The sequence below is a fragment of the Candoia aspera genome, chromosome 1 (genome assembly GCF_035149785.1).
Source record: "Candoia aspera isolate rCanAsp1 chromosome 1, rCanAsp1.hap2, whole genome shotgun sequence".
In the NCBI taxonomy this organism is placed as follows: Eukaryota; Metazoa; Chordata; class Lepidosauria; order Squamata; family Boidae; genus Candoia; species Candoia aspera.
Genome location: NC_086153.1, coordinates 318,490,079 through 318,506,761, shown reverse-complemented (window position 1 = coordinate 318,506,761; position 16,683 = coordinate 318,490,079). Strand labels below are relative to the sequence as shown.

Below are 16,683 nucleotides of genomic sequence, written 5' to 3'. Positions count from 1 at the left end.
AGGCTGGGACCTCTAATTATCTGGGTTGTCAGAAAGTACATCACACACACTCAAGATATGGATATTTCATTTGTGAATTCACATAGCATTATGTTGTGGAAATGTAGCATAATGATGCAGTTTATGAACTGATACAGTGTCATCTGAAAGAGCATTCACTTTTAAATTACAAGGGGCATGCCGTAAAGTTATGAAAAATGTCTGGGCAAATGCGCTGGCTAAAAACTGCTACCAACAGTAAAAAAAACCCTTTTTTCCTTTTCTTCCCTGAATTAATTAAGTAATTAATTCCTTCCTTCTTTCTTAAAATGCTTAGTTATTTCCTTCCATTCCCCCTCCCTCCAATTATTGGGAATCTCTTCCAATATTTAGATGGTTAACAAAAGAGCTGGAACCAATTTATTAACTATCATTGTATAGTTTAATTGGAATCACAGTTAATTAAAGGAAAAGTTGTTTCTCTTGATAGTTTTACCATGTTATTTGACCTTGGTGATAGATCAGAGTCAATGAGTAAAATCAATTATCTTCATGCTGTTTTTTACAATACAGGAGATTGCTTTGCTGAAAGAGGAAGGCAATGCTAAACTGCAAACTATTACAGCTGTTGGAGAACATTTGAAGTGTGACGATAAGGACAGGAACCTAGCTATTCAGCAGATAGTTTCTGATGTCCAAAAGAATTGGGACTGCACTATTCATCTGGTAATTGATTGTCTGAGGTAGGAAGCCTAGATTATACCATGAAAACTTCCACTGAGTTGAAAATGCAGCAGAGCCATTTTGTAATAACACCATCCAGTATTAATGACCTCCAGAAACTCTCCATTCCAGATAACATTGCTTAATTTGGTGGCAAACTGACGATTTTGGGCAGCAAGCTTTTATTTTACTGATTGATTTTTCAAATTTATATAGCCACCCATCTTACAAAAAAGCAACACTGGGCAGCATACAAAGAGCTAAAAGCAAACAATAAATACATTTAAAGATATGAAGAACCAACTAAAAGAATAAAAGATGAAGGAATGTTAGAAATAAGGGAGCCACCTCACTAGTTTAACTAATCATTGTAGAAAAAGGTCTATAAATAAATGTTCTCTTTATTTGTATTAACATATAGCCTATCCATTTACTGCATATGGATTACTCAAGGCAGCTCGTAAAAGTTAAGATCAGTAAAAATTAATTTAAAAAGAATAAAATCAATTATGAAAAGATCTAGTAAATCAGGCAGAGACCCCAGAAGATGTTGATTAAATATATTTTAAGGTTGTAGATACATCTATCAACATATTTAGCATTCCCCACTGTTCTTATGACAAACACGAGCCTTTTGCTTTTCATTATTTATTTATTTGTTTATTTTCTATCCCACCTTTATTATTTTTATAAATAACTCAAGGCAGCAAACATACCTAATACTCCTTCCTCCTCCTATTTTCCCCACAACAACAACAACCCTGTGAGGTGAGTTGGGCTGAGAGAGAGGGACTGGCCCAAGGTCACCCAGCCAGTTTTCATGCCTAAGGTGGGACTAGAACTCACAGTCTGCTGCCTTAATAAGTTTGTCAATCTTGATGATGCCATGACAAGTCTCAGTCTCTTCTTCTTTATTTTTAATGGTAAGTTGTTAAACTGATACTGATTTTTTTCTACCATAGGGACCAGGAACAACTCAAGCATCAAATGGAACAAGTGAAGCAGACAGAAGAGGACACCAAAACTGTGTTTTATGAAGTAGGGAAGCAGAAGCAAGAATTAAATATTGATCTTCATCCCAGTTCACAGGAAGTACAAAGTCAGTTAAACAATTATTCTGCACTTCTGAAAGAAACCGAAGGCCTAACATTTCTCTTAAATGAACTAACAAGACAACGCAATTCTTTGGAGGCATGCACTAATAGCTTCTTCAGTGTAGAATCATTGATGGCTTTACAGCATCTCTACAAAAGTCTTCTTACCCGATTGCAGGTTGGCATCATGGCAGATTATTGGTTTGTAAGATCCAGAATGAAACTGTATAAGTGTATTTCTTGCAGTATAAATCTTCATTTGATATGGGATTAGATTTGATTCAAACAAACATGTAGAATAGGATGAAATGGGACTGAGACCCCACCATTTCAAATTACCAGTTGGGTATGTCGGTTCAGGTAGATAACATGCTATTTATTGGAGTGCTCCTGTATATATATAACAAGTATATAAGAGATTTGTACTTTAGCATCTTCTCTGTGATATGCTAGTTCTTCTTGTGCAGGAATTATTACCAAGGGAAACCTATCAACCAAGTGATCTACCCCACCCTCATTCATTATGTGAGCTATTTTTCACAACAAACAGGAACATAGAAACTTTCTTATACTGAATTAGCCTTTGACTAATTTTGTTCAGTGTATAAGCAGGGTTTTAGTTCAGAGTCTTCACCAGTCCAACTTGGAGGTGTTGAGAATTAAACTTGCATGTGGAACATGCATTCACTCATTGAGTTCTATCATGGCGCCAAGAATGCATGTTTTATAGGACTGAAGCCTGAAAGTTGTTTGTTCTATTTTATATTTATACTGAATATAGATAGCAGTCAGATTAATTCTCTTGGGGACATCCCTGACTTTAGAAAAATAAGGTATGTGGTATTTCTTAATTGTATAAATACTTTTACAAAAATACCAAATATTATTAGGTCCACACACTGCATGTAGTTTACTTGCTTTTTATTTTATTTATTTATTAAATTTATCCACTGCCCAATCTCATTCAATGACTACTCTGGGCAGCTTACAATAAATAGAAGAATAAAAATCCATTATACAATATAATATGATACATAGAAAATGTAAAATGTAAAATACAACACATAAAATATAAAATCCAAGATGGTCATGGAATTTACGGGAGCCACATCACGGCACCAGCCACCTCCACAATCTACAAAGGGCGGGGGCCACTGCAGAGAAAGCCCTCCTGCTGGACCCTGCCAATTGGCAATCCCTCACGGACAGGGTCCGTAACATGCCCTCTCTGCCTGACCAGGTGGGATGGGTCGATGTAATGGGGGTGAGGCGGTTCCTCAGGTAACCTTTCGATTTACTATGATGCATTAATTGAGCCACTGCAGTTTGGGAAACCATGTTTTATGGTGCACCACTAACATTCATTCACCATCTACAAGGCATGGCTTTAGCTTCAGACCTTGTTGCCAGGGCCTCTAGTTCACTTTTTAGTAAGAAAAACCCTCCCTTCAGGCCTGGCTTTCCTCTTTGTTGTCACAGGGATTGGTGTATATACAAGCATCTGCAGAGGGACAAGTGTAGGGGAAATGATATGTGTGTCATGACATCATGATACATATGATGAAACTCTCCCATTGGGGGAGATGGGTGGTGATATAAATTTAATAAATAAATAAATAAACAAACAAACAAACATGCATCAGCCATCATGTCAAAATAGCGCTGCTTGTGTGATGACATCCTAATGTTCTGTTCTAAGTAGAGAAGACAGCATAACTGAAGTTGCAAGATGCACCTTTTTCTCAAGCAAAGAAAAAGTTTGATCATGGAGAAGTCTAATTGTCTGCAGAAAATACTTTATTAAGTGTACCGGACAGCTATCTATGCATACTGGTTTTGATCTGGCCTCATTGTGTTAAACTTGTTCTTCTTGAATTGCAGAATACAACAAAGCTCTTGGAAAGCTGTGTTGGGGGGCACCAGCAGTGTGAAGAGTTGACAACACTTTTGATAACTTCCCTAGAGGAGCTCTTGGGGCCTGAGGGTGCAGAGCAAAAGCAGGTCAGGAGGAGTTTTGTTTCCAGTGAATTTGAAAATCAGTAAACTAGAAAAAGTACCAATGTAATAATGATAATGATAATAAACTTGTATGCCACCCGAATGTCAGTGACTCTGGGCAGCTCACAAACAATCAAAGAAATTACAATAAAATCCATAAAGCATAAAAGATAAAGATGGTAAGCATGATGAAGCAAGGGGCCTCACTCTCCCTTGCCAGAGGCCTTGGTGAAGAACTAAACTCAGTGACTAAGGAAATTTGGGCAAAGTGCTTCCATCTCAGAATAAAAAAATGATTGATAAAACAAGAAATAGAAATATTGAAAATTGAAGAGTTTTATGAAGAGCAGTCTTTTATTTATGTCTGATTATTGATGCAGAATTTTTTATCAATGTCAAATGATAAAAAATTGTGTGTTCTAAATCGGCACATGAACAATTAAACTAAACAAGGGTAAAAGGAATTTTTATGTTTCTTGCTCCATGGCTGTTATCTTATACAAACTGAGTTATTCAAAGTTTTGGAGAACTAGTAGCCAGAGAGCTCAGTTGGGAATCATTGTGGCAAAAGTAAAAGTAAAAGTACTTGATATTCTTTTTAAAGCAATTTGGTTTCAGCACCATATCTTGTTCCAGCAATCTCTGATGGCTAAGCAGCACCAACGCTCACGTGAGCTCCCATTCATTTAATTGAAGAAGATAGTTCTGAAAGTGCATTCTTTTGGGAGCATAGTGTTTTTTCCTCTATTTAAATGAATGTGGATATCAGCTCTTTGTGCAAATCAGAGAACGTACAGTACATGATCCCTGACAAGACATTGCCTTTTTTAAAAATTCTCTTTATGAGCCATCTAACTCTTTATGAACACTTTCCTGAGTGTTTTATTCTAACTATTTTATTCTCTGTTAGCATGTTTATAGAGGGCAATAGTTTTGCCAACTGCAAATTCTCAGTCATTATTGTCTTCTTCTTGCACTTTTTCACTTAAGGTACAGTGTGATATTCTTTGTCAAGCTGAAGACAGACTACAAGAGGTTGTTGCTCTAATGGATTCCATCAGATTGGAACAGACATGTATTAAGGATGAGATAGATGCACCTCAAATTAAGCAGAAGTATCTGAAAACTACATGTGGACTTGAGCATGAGACTGAGGGCATCCACAGTGATATATGCAAGCATAACATACTGACCAAAGAGGAGATGGATAATGAAACAACGAACACAGGAAAACTGGTAATTTCTGGCATTCCCTTTGCTTCCCAAGAAATTAGTTTTGTGGAAGAGCTCAAAGGACACCAGAAAGGAAGTTTAGTATGTGTTCTGGGGTAAATCATGCAAACTGGTTATGCCCAAAGGAAAAAATGAAACCAGAATTACTTATTTTCTCTGATTTCTTTGTTATTTGGAGGAAGCCCCTCCTGGCCACTGAACATGGGATTATATGAAAATGTCATTCACTCATTTTACCTAGTGCTTGCACCTACTCCCAACTCATTTTTTCTTTTTTCTTTTTTTTTTGTAAGAATTTTACTAAGTTTCAAGCAAAGATAAAAGCTATAAAAAAAAAACAAAAAACTACAAAGAAAAAAAGAAAAAACTAAAAAAGTGTAGAAACATAAGAGAATTTTTTTCAAAATTACAAAAAGAGGTGACTTCCGACTTTTAACAGCAAGGATATACAACAATTTTCCATTATCAATCCCTTACTCTATATTAAACCAAAATCACATTATTTCTATAAATCATTCAATTGGCACATTATAAAAATCACTAAATACAGTTACTCCCTCCCCCTACATTAAAAGAAAAAAAAAAGAAAAATTTCTCCTAATCAACTCCCCCCCCAAAGATAACATTTATTTAATTATTTCCTTCCTACTACTATTCTGTACATTTCTGTCTAGTATAGTAAAGATCAAACTAAAAAACATAAATTGTCTGCCATTGTACTTGATCATTCAACAATTTTAATAATCATATTAAACCCATAACCATCCAAATAGACATTTATTATTTTTTATTATACCTTAATCCAAATCATTAAAGATAAATGAAATCAGTCAAACCCTAAAAGCAATCCAGATAAATATTCTTCAACCCTTATCCCACTTCAAAATAAACCAGAGCAATTACATGTTCCCACAATGTGCACAGAGCCCAACTGCCCCCGTCAAAAACTCTGACTTCTCTTCAGGAGACCTCCCATACATAATAACCCCTTCTTTCCGATGGTGTTCCACTAGAAGATCAGTTTCACTTGTGGCTTGCAACTCGATCTCTCCCTTAAATTTTTCCAAATCGACTATCTGATCTGCATCCAGCATTTCAACAGAAGTCCTGATCTTACTCTTAGAAGAGACATTTCTGTCACTTTTAAATTCCTCAGTTTCATCCACATCCCCAACCAGATGACACATTTTAAACCTCATATTTTCCACAATGTCCTGAATGCCTTGTAGAAAAACTTGGTAGGAATCAGAAAGAATCTGTTTAAAATTGTGGTGGAAGTCGGAGAAAATTTGTTTAAAATCCTCCATGTCTCTCGCAGTAGATTATGGCACCCCTCCCCCAGGGGCTTAACCAGCGAAAATCGACGATATGAAAGGATTCCGGAATGGGTTTACACAAGTGAAAGTGAGACAGGCAGACAGTTCCCCAGGGAAAGTAGAAGCAGAAAATGGACTGTTCAAAACAGCCGATTCAACATGTAGGAAAATGCTCATATCTTCAAATTTAGTACAAAAATAATAATGGGAAGACAATTATTTACCCTCAATCCTCCTCAATATTTGGAGGGAAAACAGGATCCACCTTAAAAAGAATTTTTAAAAAAAATATTAATCCCAAAAATAATGATAAGCACCAAGAGAACCTGCTTCTCCTTGCTGGGGAAAGCCTGTCTTAGGGTATGCGTATTTAAAAGAAATACAAATTGGGTGATTTAGATACGGGGTGGCCGGTCTTAGTGTCCCTTTAAGGCTATAGCATGGCTTGGAAATGGTGACATCCCAGCCTCCCGGCTAGCTCTTACCAGTCAAGTGTGAATGCTGTTTGCGATCTTCTGGCTGCAAGCAGCCATCCGGAGGACAAATGGGGTGATTCCAGGTGTTTTCCTTTTTCCGGAAAAACAATCCCGGCTTCAGGAAAAACCTGCCTGACCCCAAAAAAACTGCTGTGTTGTCAGTTCTGCCCATTGAGCCCGCAGGCACAGCTGTTCAGTCCACCATGTCCCCACTGAAAGTCTCTCCCAACTCATTTTCAAAAGCTCTTCTCTACATTCCTTCACCTTTGAAGGGTAGACAGGTGACAACCAGGTTTTTTCAACTGTAGCAACTTATCTTTGGAAGGATTCATTCAGTGAGGCTCCCATGGCTTCAGTGTCCATTGATTACAACTGTTACTCAGATTGTTTTTAGTGTTCTAGTAATTTGGTTGTATCTACTATTGCTTCCTGCATGTAGAATGGCCCTTTATAATCCAGCAGAGAATTTCTGCTGCTGGAATAGATATAAAGGAGATTTCCATTGATTTCCCCCCTTCTCCAGAACCCTCCCCCAAACTTTTGCTTTGAAGAAAAGGCTGTTCCCTCTTCTGCAGAGGTTTTGAGGAATGGGTTATATGGAAGACAGAAGCAGAATTGTTAAGATTTTAATGATCTGAGTATTTAATTGATTGTTGTAAATTAACAATACGATATATTGTTGTAAGCTGCCTAGAGTAGGTGGCCTACAGATAATTATAATAAATAAATTGATGGCAATCAATCAGTCAATTATACATACATACTGTCATGAGTAAGGATGGCGAGCAGGGGGCTCCCATCCAGACTGTTAAGCGCATGCGTAGCACTGAGGAATTAGGTAGCCATTCAAAGAGACACAGATCGGGACTGCCTTAACCTTTGGGGTTTATGTGTCTGGGTTTTTCCCACGCTTCTTCAGTTTGTTAGGATTCCTGTTATGTACAAGCAATAAAACATTAGAGACCAGTTCCTTGTCTCAGCGTGTTTCCTGGCAGTTAGGACACATACATACATACATAAATGCTGGCTCCAGTGAGTAAAGCAACTGTAAGCTTGCTTTACTGTAAGTAATGACTCTTGCATGTGTGTCTGTACACATATACATAACACACGTGTTTAGACACCCTTCTGAGTGGGTAGGAATATTCTTAGTTGAACTTTATACAGGAGATAAGGGATTCAGCACAAGTCTTTTAATATCATGTTTTTTAATAAAATTGTTGTGCATTATGAGCCCGCATGGAGTTTTTATCTTTAATTGAAGTACAGGGTGGTAAATACGTTACATAAATCTTCCTCTGTAATATTTAGAACTGATCAGAAGCAGTCTTTTGTTTAGAACTCTGAAACACAGGGTAATTTTAAAAGCAATGTATGCTTAGGTGTTTTTCCTCAGCTGAAAACACAGAAAAGCATTGCTGAAATGTAACATACAGTAGTAAGTAAGTAGTTTTCAGTGAAATTACAATTACCTTGCTATGGTTGGGAATGATTAAGTATGTAGTAATTTACCACTCTGAAATCTGAGGGGTCAGAATTGGAAAGTTGCCAAACATAATGCAATATTCATATTTTTTTTACTTTTTAATCAAACTTGCAGTGGTATTCTTTTGACAGGACATTCTACACAATAAAACACTGCTGAGAGCTTAAAACTTCTAGGCCTTATTATCATGTCATATATTCTAATATAATGAGTCTCCAACCTCTTCTGCAATCTTTGCTTGACTGAATTCTTTCATTTTCCTGTCTTTTGAAGGAAAACTCCTTTAGAGTGAAAAATCAAATGGAAAGACAAGCTCCAGAACTTTTTCCAGAATGGTTGACAAGTAAAGGACAATTACCAAGCAACTTAGCACTTGAATCTGAGGAGAGAGCAGCTTCAGTTGCTGGGGTAATCTTTTATTCTCCCTGACAATCTTCCTTTTCTTCCTTTCATAGAATGGTTTTGGAAGCTTTTTGTGAAGTTTCCATAAAATGCTGGTTATGATACAGAATGATGAGGCCTGGATCAGTAAGGGATATGACTTAACAGCCACATGGACATTCCTGTCTCTTTTCCTCTTAAGTTTGCCAGAATATAGCTGATAGGCAATCAGAGAGCAAGCATCATTACAGAAAATGTGCAGCACTCAGGCACAATTTAACTGACCTGCATAACTCCTCTGAATGTAATCACTGAACACTGATTCAGTGTTCTCCAGCCACTTACCTAAACAGAAGTCTGTGAGCAATCCTTTTCTGATACCAAAGTCCTGTCCCTCCTCCATAAAGTTCTGTAGGAGATGGACTAGTTGGCTTACTCTCCAGAGCATCTTCATGTATTTAAGGACATCTATAAAAGGATGAACACTCAGTGAATGTGCTTCAAGTCCTTTCTTGAAGCATTAGCACATCTCTTCCATAGCAACAAATTTACCATTGGTGTGCTGTAGGGACTAACCTCCTGCTATCACCTTCTCCTCCCACTCTTCCAGTGGTGAGAAAAATGTCCCACAGCTCTTTGGATGAAAGAAGATTGTACTACTCAGCTGCATTTTCTTTCCCAGCAGCAGGAGGGAAAGCAGGTAAACAAGTGACATATGGATTGAGAGACAAACAAGGAGAAACTCATATGCTGGGTTGGTGCTGCTTGCTGTTGCTGAGAAGGGAAGCATCTCGCAGCCATTATTGGCATTTTGAGTTTATTATTTTGCATTTTGTCATCTCCTCTGAATGTAATCACTGAACACTGATTCAGTGTTCTCCAGCCACTTACCTGAACAGAAGTCTGTGAGCAATCCTTTTCTGATACCAAAGTCCTGTCCCTCCTTCATAAAGTTCTGTAGGAGATGGGCCAGTTGGCTCCTGGCCCTTTTCTGGACTTGGTTCAAAATGTTGGGTTTGATTTCCATAGTTCTTCATGGCTTTAGATCTATCTGGTACTTCTTCTGGAGTACTAGATGGATCTCTTGTCTCCACATCTGCCTGCCTGTACTTTTGAGATCATAAAGAGAAACATTCCTCTGCACTTTCCTAGGGCTACTATACTGCCAGTGCATTTAGGCAGAGTGGATATGCTCCAGGTCCCTTCTTTTGAATGTTGCCATCTTTTGGGACCTAGGAAGTGTGCCTTCTCTGTTGCTGCTCCTTCCCTCTGGAACAGCATCCTCCCAGAGATACAGATGGCACTTACTCTCCTGGTTCAGAAAAGCCCTTAAAGGCTGGCTTTGGTCCCTGGCCTGGGGTTAATGTGTTGTCGAGGGTGGGGTGGGGCTGTCATTCTGTGTTTTAATAGTTGTTTTTAGTCTGGGCTGGGAGGGGCGTTGTCTATGTTTTTAACTGTTTTAATTAGTATCAGATTTTCTAAGCCACCCAGAGTCTGCTAGATATAATACATTTAAATAAATAAATAAATTTGGGCTACAAAACCTAGATAACTACTAGATGGCAACAAAGAGATGCAGACAACTCTTAACCCCCAGATTCTGGCAGTCTAGATATGTAGCCATGGGTTTCCTCACCAAATAAATGCCCTCCCCTATTTTGATACCATTCTGGCACCAGGTGAATGCCTGATCCAGAGGAGCTATAAATTCCTTAGCAGCAAGCCAGTAGTCTCTAGGTAAATAGGAACATGCAAATAGAACCAGGGAAACTGAGGCAGAGTGAGAGCTTACAAATGCAAAGCTGTCCATAGCTGAGGTCTTCATGATCCTTCTAGCAGCGGTCAATCTATATAAATCCATATAAATTGATGAAATAAATCCAAGAGGCAGGCAAGCAAGGTACTTATAGGATGGTTACAGCTCACAAGACACAGAAGAAAAGTACTCAAAACTAAGATAAACAGATACAAGAACCATCAGCACTGGACAGTGAGGCAGTCCTGCTCTTGCCAGCTCTTTTCTCAACGTCTCACTGCACCTTAATTCCTTCAGTATTACTAACATTCTTTAGAACCAGGAAGAGGTTTGGATTCCAAAAGCTCTTCCTCTCCAACTATTTCAGCTGTAGAAGCATTGCTCCCAGTTTTCCCTCAAAACACAGCTGAGATTATTCAGCTTCCCACAAGTCCAGGTCCCAGAAAGAGGAATCAGAGCATTCTTTAGACCAGTGCTTCTCAACCTTGGCAACTTCAAGAATTCTGGGAGTTGAAGTCCACATACCTTAAAGTTGCCAAGGTTGAGAAAAACTGCTTTAGTCACTGTTCTGGCAACTAATACTTATTCTTCTAAGCTTTAAAACATTTAATTAGCTGTTTTATTTTAGGTTACTAAGGATTTTATTGCTGCTTTTATAGATTTTATATCTTAAGTGTATTTATAGGCATATGGGTATGTAACTATAAACCAGCCAGATAACTTGATTGAAGAAAAGAATATAAACCTCTACCATCTATCATATCTGTATATGGTTACAGCTGTATCCTGTTTCCAGTAATTAGCTGCAGAGTGCTTTGCTCCCTAAAGGAAGGGGTTCACAGCAAGCCATGGCTCTGGGAACTCTATTAAAGCCATGGTGATAGAGATGCTTCATACCATAGAGCCAGTGACATCACTGTAGATGTAGACATCATTGTACATGTTGATGACATCAGTGGTATTATACTGTCTGCTGCATTCTCTATCCTTGCTGCTGTGGCACCCTGTAGGGTGCTGGAAGCTGCCACATGTTCTCTTCCTTCACCTATTGCTGCTTGCCCCAATGGAAATGGATGCAGCCAGGACCAATGGAACCTCAGCAGCCACATCAGTGAACAAATGCAGCTATCTTTTACAGAGTCAGAGCATAGAAACTTGGTCCCTGGTACAATGTCAGAACACTGGCTCACTTAACTCCATGTTGTCTATACAGCATGGCAGTGAGTCTCTGTGGTTTCAAGCATAAGTCTTGCCCAGTCCTATCAGAGGATTCCAGGGACTCAATCTGGCCATTCTGTATGCATAATATTCTACACTTCGTTACAAAACTAGCCCAGTGTTGTCATCTCTGATGGACAACAGCTTTCCAGACAAAGGTATTCTCCCGTCACACTGAATAGTGGTCCCTTAAGGGACCTGAGCTCTCCTCATGGATACTTTCTCCATCTGCAGCAAAAATACTTAAATGCAGAGGACAACAAACCAGTAGCCCCTTTGTATGTCAAGCTGCTTCATGGTATAGAGAGTAAACACAGTGAGTCTGGTTAGCAGAGACCCAGCTCCTTAGAATTACAGGATTACAGAAATGGAAGAAGAAGAGAACTTTTAGGCCAATTAACTTTGTCAGAGCTTTGAGCAACCTTCTCCATCCTCATAATATTGGTACTGGGAGAGGCGTCTGTGCAAATGTGCTTTTCTCTGACCTTTACAACCCCTTTATTCTATTATTCTTTCACTATCTTTCCATTAAGAAAGCAATTGACATTTCAGTATCTGCTGTCCCAAGAAGGTTATGATTTTTGTCTTTTTCCCCTCCTCCCTCCTTCATTCTACTTCTATTTAGCAGGAATTGAAAGGCAATTTGATGGAAGCCCACAATTTCCAAAGTTCAGCAAGCCAGTGTGCAAAGCAGCAGCAGAAATCAGAGCAGATACTGGCTGATGATTATCTCAATGAATCTCCGCAACAGCAGCATGGCTATCAAAAGAAATTGCAAGCAACATGTGGCTGGTCAGAAATGCCTCAAACCATTTTGCCGTTAACGAATGGAAAAGTAATAGAGGCCAACCCTACTCCTTTGTCCATTATACATCCATCTCCAGAAAGCCAGGTAATAATCTCTGCTGTTGCACAACTTCACTGAAGGACTTCGTTAAGTGCTATTTTTGTACATTGCTGGCTCTTCAGCCAGGACAGCCATTAATCCATAATTCAATCAATCTCGTTCTTTCCCTCTTCATCTTTCAGTAGTGGAGGGTGGGCCACTGTTCCAGGAATACTGGTTTATATGATGCCGAGTACAATAGGCTTCTGTTTACAGTTAATCCCCCCTTCAATAAGGTTTGGCTTTTGGAAGAACACTTGTTTTTCCCAGCTTCAAATTTGCATTTCCAGATCTGTATTTTATTTTATTTTTTAATATATATTTTTATTTGATTTGATTTTTTTAAAAACCACGACTGAGAAAGAAAAACAGAAGAAAAAAGAAAAATAATTGTGAAAAAAAGAAAGAACCAATAAGTAAAGAGTAAAGAGATCTAGAGCATTATAAAATTGAATGGTCAAGTAAAAATTTCAAAATAACAAAACTTTGCTTTAATATTTAAATATCTTACCTCATTTTAAATGTTTAGCTCTTTATCAAAATCAAATTAATATAAAATTATTAAGGATGATATGACAGGCAGTTTGGTGTAGTGGTTAAGGTATCAGGCTAGAAACTGGGAGACGGTGAGTTCTAGTTCTGCCTTAGGCATGAAGCCAGCTGGGTGACCTTGGGCCAGTCACTCTCTCTCAGCCCTAGGAAGCAGGCAATGGCAAATCACTTCTGAAAAACCTTGCCAAGAAAACTGCAGGGACTTGTCCAGGCAGTCTCCAAGAATCGGACACAATTGAATGGATAAAATATAATATATACCGTATATATTAAGGATGATAGTCAGCCTGATATGAATTATAAATAAAAATAAAGGTTGTAGTACAGTAATTTCTGTAGAGACTAAAAATGTATTCCTCTTTTAGCAAATCGAATGTTAGGATCTTATATTAGAAGAAATCCAAACTTTGGATGTGACATGAGTCCATATGTGGAGTTAAAATCCAAAAATGTTTTTTAAATTGACTTGAATCAATTTGTTTTATCAGATTTGTTTTTCAAATATGAGTTTATTTTGGCCGCTGAAGCATGCTACCACAACATAATTTGCCATTTTCTACATTATACATGAATTATACATGATTTACAGTAAGCAAAATAAAGTATCCTGACTGATGTTATCATATACAAGGCTAATTTGGAATACTTTGTGGGAATATGAGGTTTAATAATATTTAACAAAAATGGTAGGTTGGAAGGAGAATTCAACTTTTAGAATTTATACATGATTTTCCAGGATTTTCAGGTTAACAACATTGCCACAAAACATGGAAAAATTTCAGTAATATAATAATAGGTATCTTTTAAGCTATGGCTTTGGTTAACATAATTATTAATATATTAATAGGAAGACCAGCCCATTAACAATCATGTCTCATTATTATAATCACTAACTGGAATCTCTGAACTAGTAAGCAAGTTCTTTGTTTCTGCCTTTGATTCATTATCCATTTAGACAGAATTTCCCCACTGAGCCCTCTTTGCACTTTTCTATGCTCTTCAGTTTCACTGTGGGGCCTCTTAAAAGCAAGCCTAATGTATTTGCTTAAATTGATAAAATTGTTGTAATTGCACAATCACAAAAGATGGTAATACAGTATGTGTATATTCAGTTGTGCTTAGAAGTAGAACCAACTGTGTCTTACTGAAGTTCACAGTTAGTTTCTTCTTTCTTGTTATCTTGTTCTTGTCATCTGAACTGGTCTTTTAATTTCTTTTACAAATGCATTGTTGCTGCTGTTATAGGACTGAACCAGAAACTTTTTTCTTGTTCATAGCTATGTGAGTGCTTTTGGAGAGCTGTTGTTAAAAACACAAAACAAAGAAGCCTTGCAGCTTTGCTATCTGGGGGCATATTGTTTTTGCCCAACAAACCAAGGCAAAGTGGGATTGTGGAACTTTAAGCAGCCCTTGGTCTCAGAGTTTAGAAATATTGTGCCTTCTTGGGCTAGTTTAGGGACTCCACAACTTCCTTGTTCCAGCTCCTGAACAGTGTCTGCAAGACATGATCATGTGGGATACAGTTAGAAGCAGCACAGTTCTGACAGACCCTAGGAGTTTGAGCAGAACATTACTCCACTAATAATCTTAGCCAGAACAGTGAATAAAGTGGAGAGGATATAACTTATAATCAGGTGATCTAACTTTCAGCAAGATTTGTATCTGATACCTGTTTCTCTTTCTTCATTGAAAAAAATAATCTGGATGATTTATATAGGAATAATTAGTAGGTTAAGTTACATAGGTTGCAAAAGGAGTTAGGTCAAATCAATGCAATTACCTGATTGGTTTTCCCAGCAGGGCTATCTTGAAGACCAAGCAATTGCTGGGTATGCTGAGATGGAACAAAAGGTCAACAAAGTGAAAATCTCGACTGCAGAGTTAGATATTGTATTAATGAAAGATCAACTGAGAGAGATAGAGGTATGGAACCAAAAAATTCATTGGCACGGCTATGAGCACTCTGTTAGTCCCTATCATATTCTTACCCTTCCACTCATTTACTCAGACACATGATAGCCTGGTTGCTGTTTCTGGGTGATACAGTAACATGCCATTGGGAAGAATTTGTGAACATTTCAACCACATGAACAGGATAATGACATAGATTGTTCTCACCATTTGGCATCCTTCTGCCCAAAATAGCATAAGAGGAGCTGGTATGAGTGGCCTCACCTACAGTGGTGCTTAAAAGCTTGTGAATCTGTTTGAATTTTCAACATTTTTGCATAAGTATGACCCAAAACATGATCTGTTCTCCACACAAGTTCTGAAACTAGATAAAGAGAACCCAGTTAAACAAACGAGTTGAAAACATTATACTTGTTCATTTTCCACTGGAAACTTATGCCCTCATTGTGGGAGGTTGTACAGATCCAGAATTGGCCTTTACAGCCACTTATGGATCCACTGTTAAGATTTTAATCCTGGAAGACAATCTTACTCAGCTACGAGTGATTGCCAGCACACACACTTGTTCATTTATGTATTGAGGAAAATGATCCAAAGCTACATATTTGTGTGTGGCAGTAGAATTTGGGGGGGGGGGGCTTTCCCCTTACTTTTAAGAAGGGGGTGGGAAGTGTTATGGACAATATGGAGGAAAAGATCATTGTGAGCAGCATGATGCTACGGAGGGCATTTTGCCCTGGTCCCCCTCTACCTTAGCAGCATCACTGGCTTTGGCGCCCTAAATGTGGGCTTCCAGGAAGAATCTGACTATTCTTGATTAGAAATACAGTGCATGGTAAATGGATACCTAATTTGATTGAGAAATACATAAAAATGAAAACAATACTTCCTTTTAAAAAAAACCCTCCTGTCTGGTTTTCTGTCATAGGATTTGTATCTGCAGCTAGAAAAGCAGAAAGCTCAAGCTTTGTCACTGTGGCAAGGACACTCAACTGTGGCCGAAGGAAGCAAGTCAGATCACCAGGACCCCCACGGTGTTACTTCATCCTGTTGGAACAGACTCCTACAAGAATTAATGGCTGTTAAAGAGGCCAAGCAGAATCAATTTAATTTAGTTAATCGCTACCAAGAATGTCTTGCTGCTTTCCAGTCTTCAATGAAACATTTATTAGCAGAAAAAGAAAATATGAACACGTAAGTGCATGGCCCAGGTTTGTACATCAGTTGGATTAGCATATCTGATATAATTCACTTAACTCAGTGTTGCAGTAGCTACACGATAGAAATGAACCTTGCTTTTTATTCATTTACTTTGTGATTTGTCACATCCCCAAAGGCTTGGGATAGATATAGAATAATATGGTTCACACACGGTACTAAACCATAACCCTTCTATAATGGCTTAACACAGTGGTTTTCAACTGCTGTGCCACAACACATTGGTGTGCTGTGGAAGGTCCACAAGTGTGCCACATCAGCAAGCCAAAGTAAATGATGGGAAGTGGTGTGCAGCTGCACAGCCAGAAGCCCGCCTCCGTGACATCACTAGGGGTGGACTGCCTCCATTTCTGTTCCCAAGTCCCAGCAACCTGTAAAGTCATGAGACTTCTGGTTTTGCAACTCAGAAGTCCCACCTGTGAGATGTGTGCCATGAGATGAAAAAGGTTGAAAATT

General features: G+C 38.3%; 1 protein-coding gene across 1 annotated transcript in view; it reads left to right on the top strand.

Annotated features, from left to right (window-relative positions):
- Window positions 1–16,683, top strand: part of SYNE2 (spectrin repeat containing nuclear envelope protein 2) — a 263,282-nt gene that overhangs the window by 98,840 nt on the left and 147,759 nt on the right. The window contains exons 41-48 of the mRNA XM_063289046.1: window positions 553–722; window positions 1,665–2,001; window positions 3,678–3,797; window positions 4,785–5,030; window positions 8,579–8,713; window positions 12,286–12,552; window positions 14,899–15,021; window positions 15,938–16,203. Of these exons, the coding sequence (XP_063145116.1) occupies window positions 553–722; window positions 1,665–2,001; window positions 3,678–3,797; window positions 4,785–5,030; window positions 8,579–8,713; window positions 12,286–12,552; window positions 14,899–15,021; window positions 15,938–16,203 (1,664 nt within the window). The remainder of the gene's footprint in view (window positions 1–552; window positions 723–1,664; window positions 2,002–3,677; window positions 3,798–4,784; window positions 5,031–8,578; window positions 8,714–12,285; window positions 12,553–14,898; window positions 15,022–15,937; window positions 16,204–16,683) is intronic.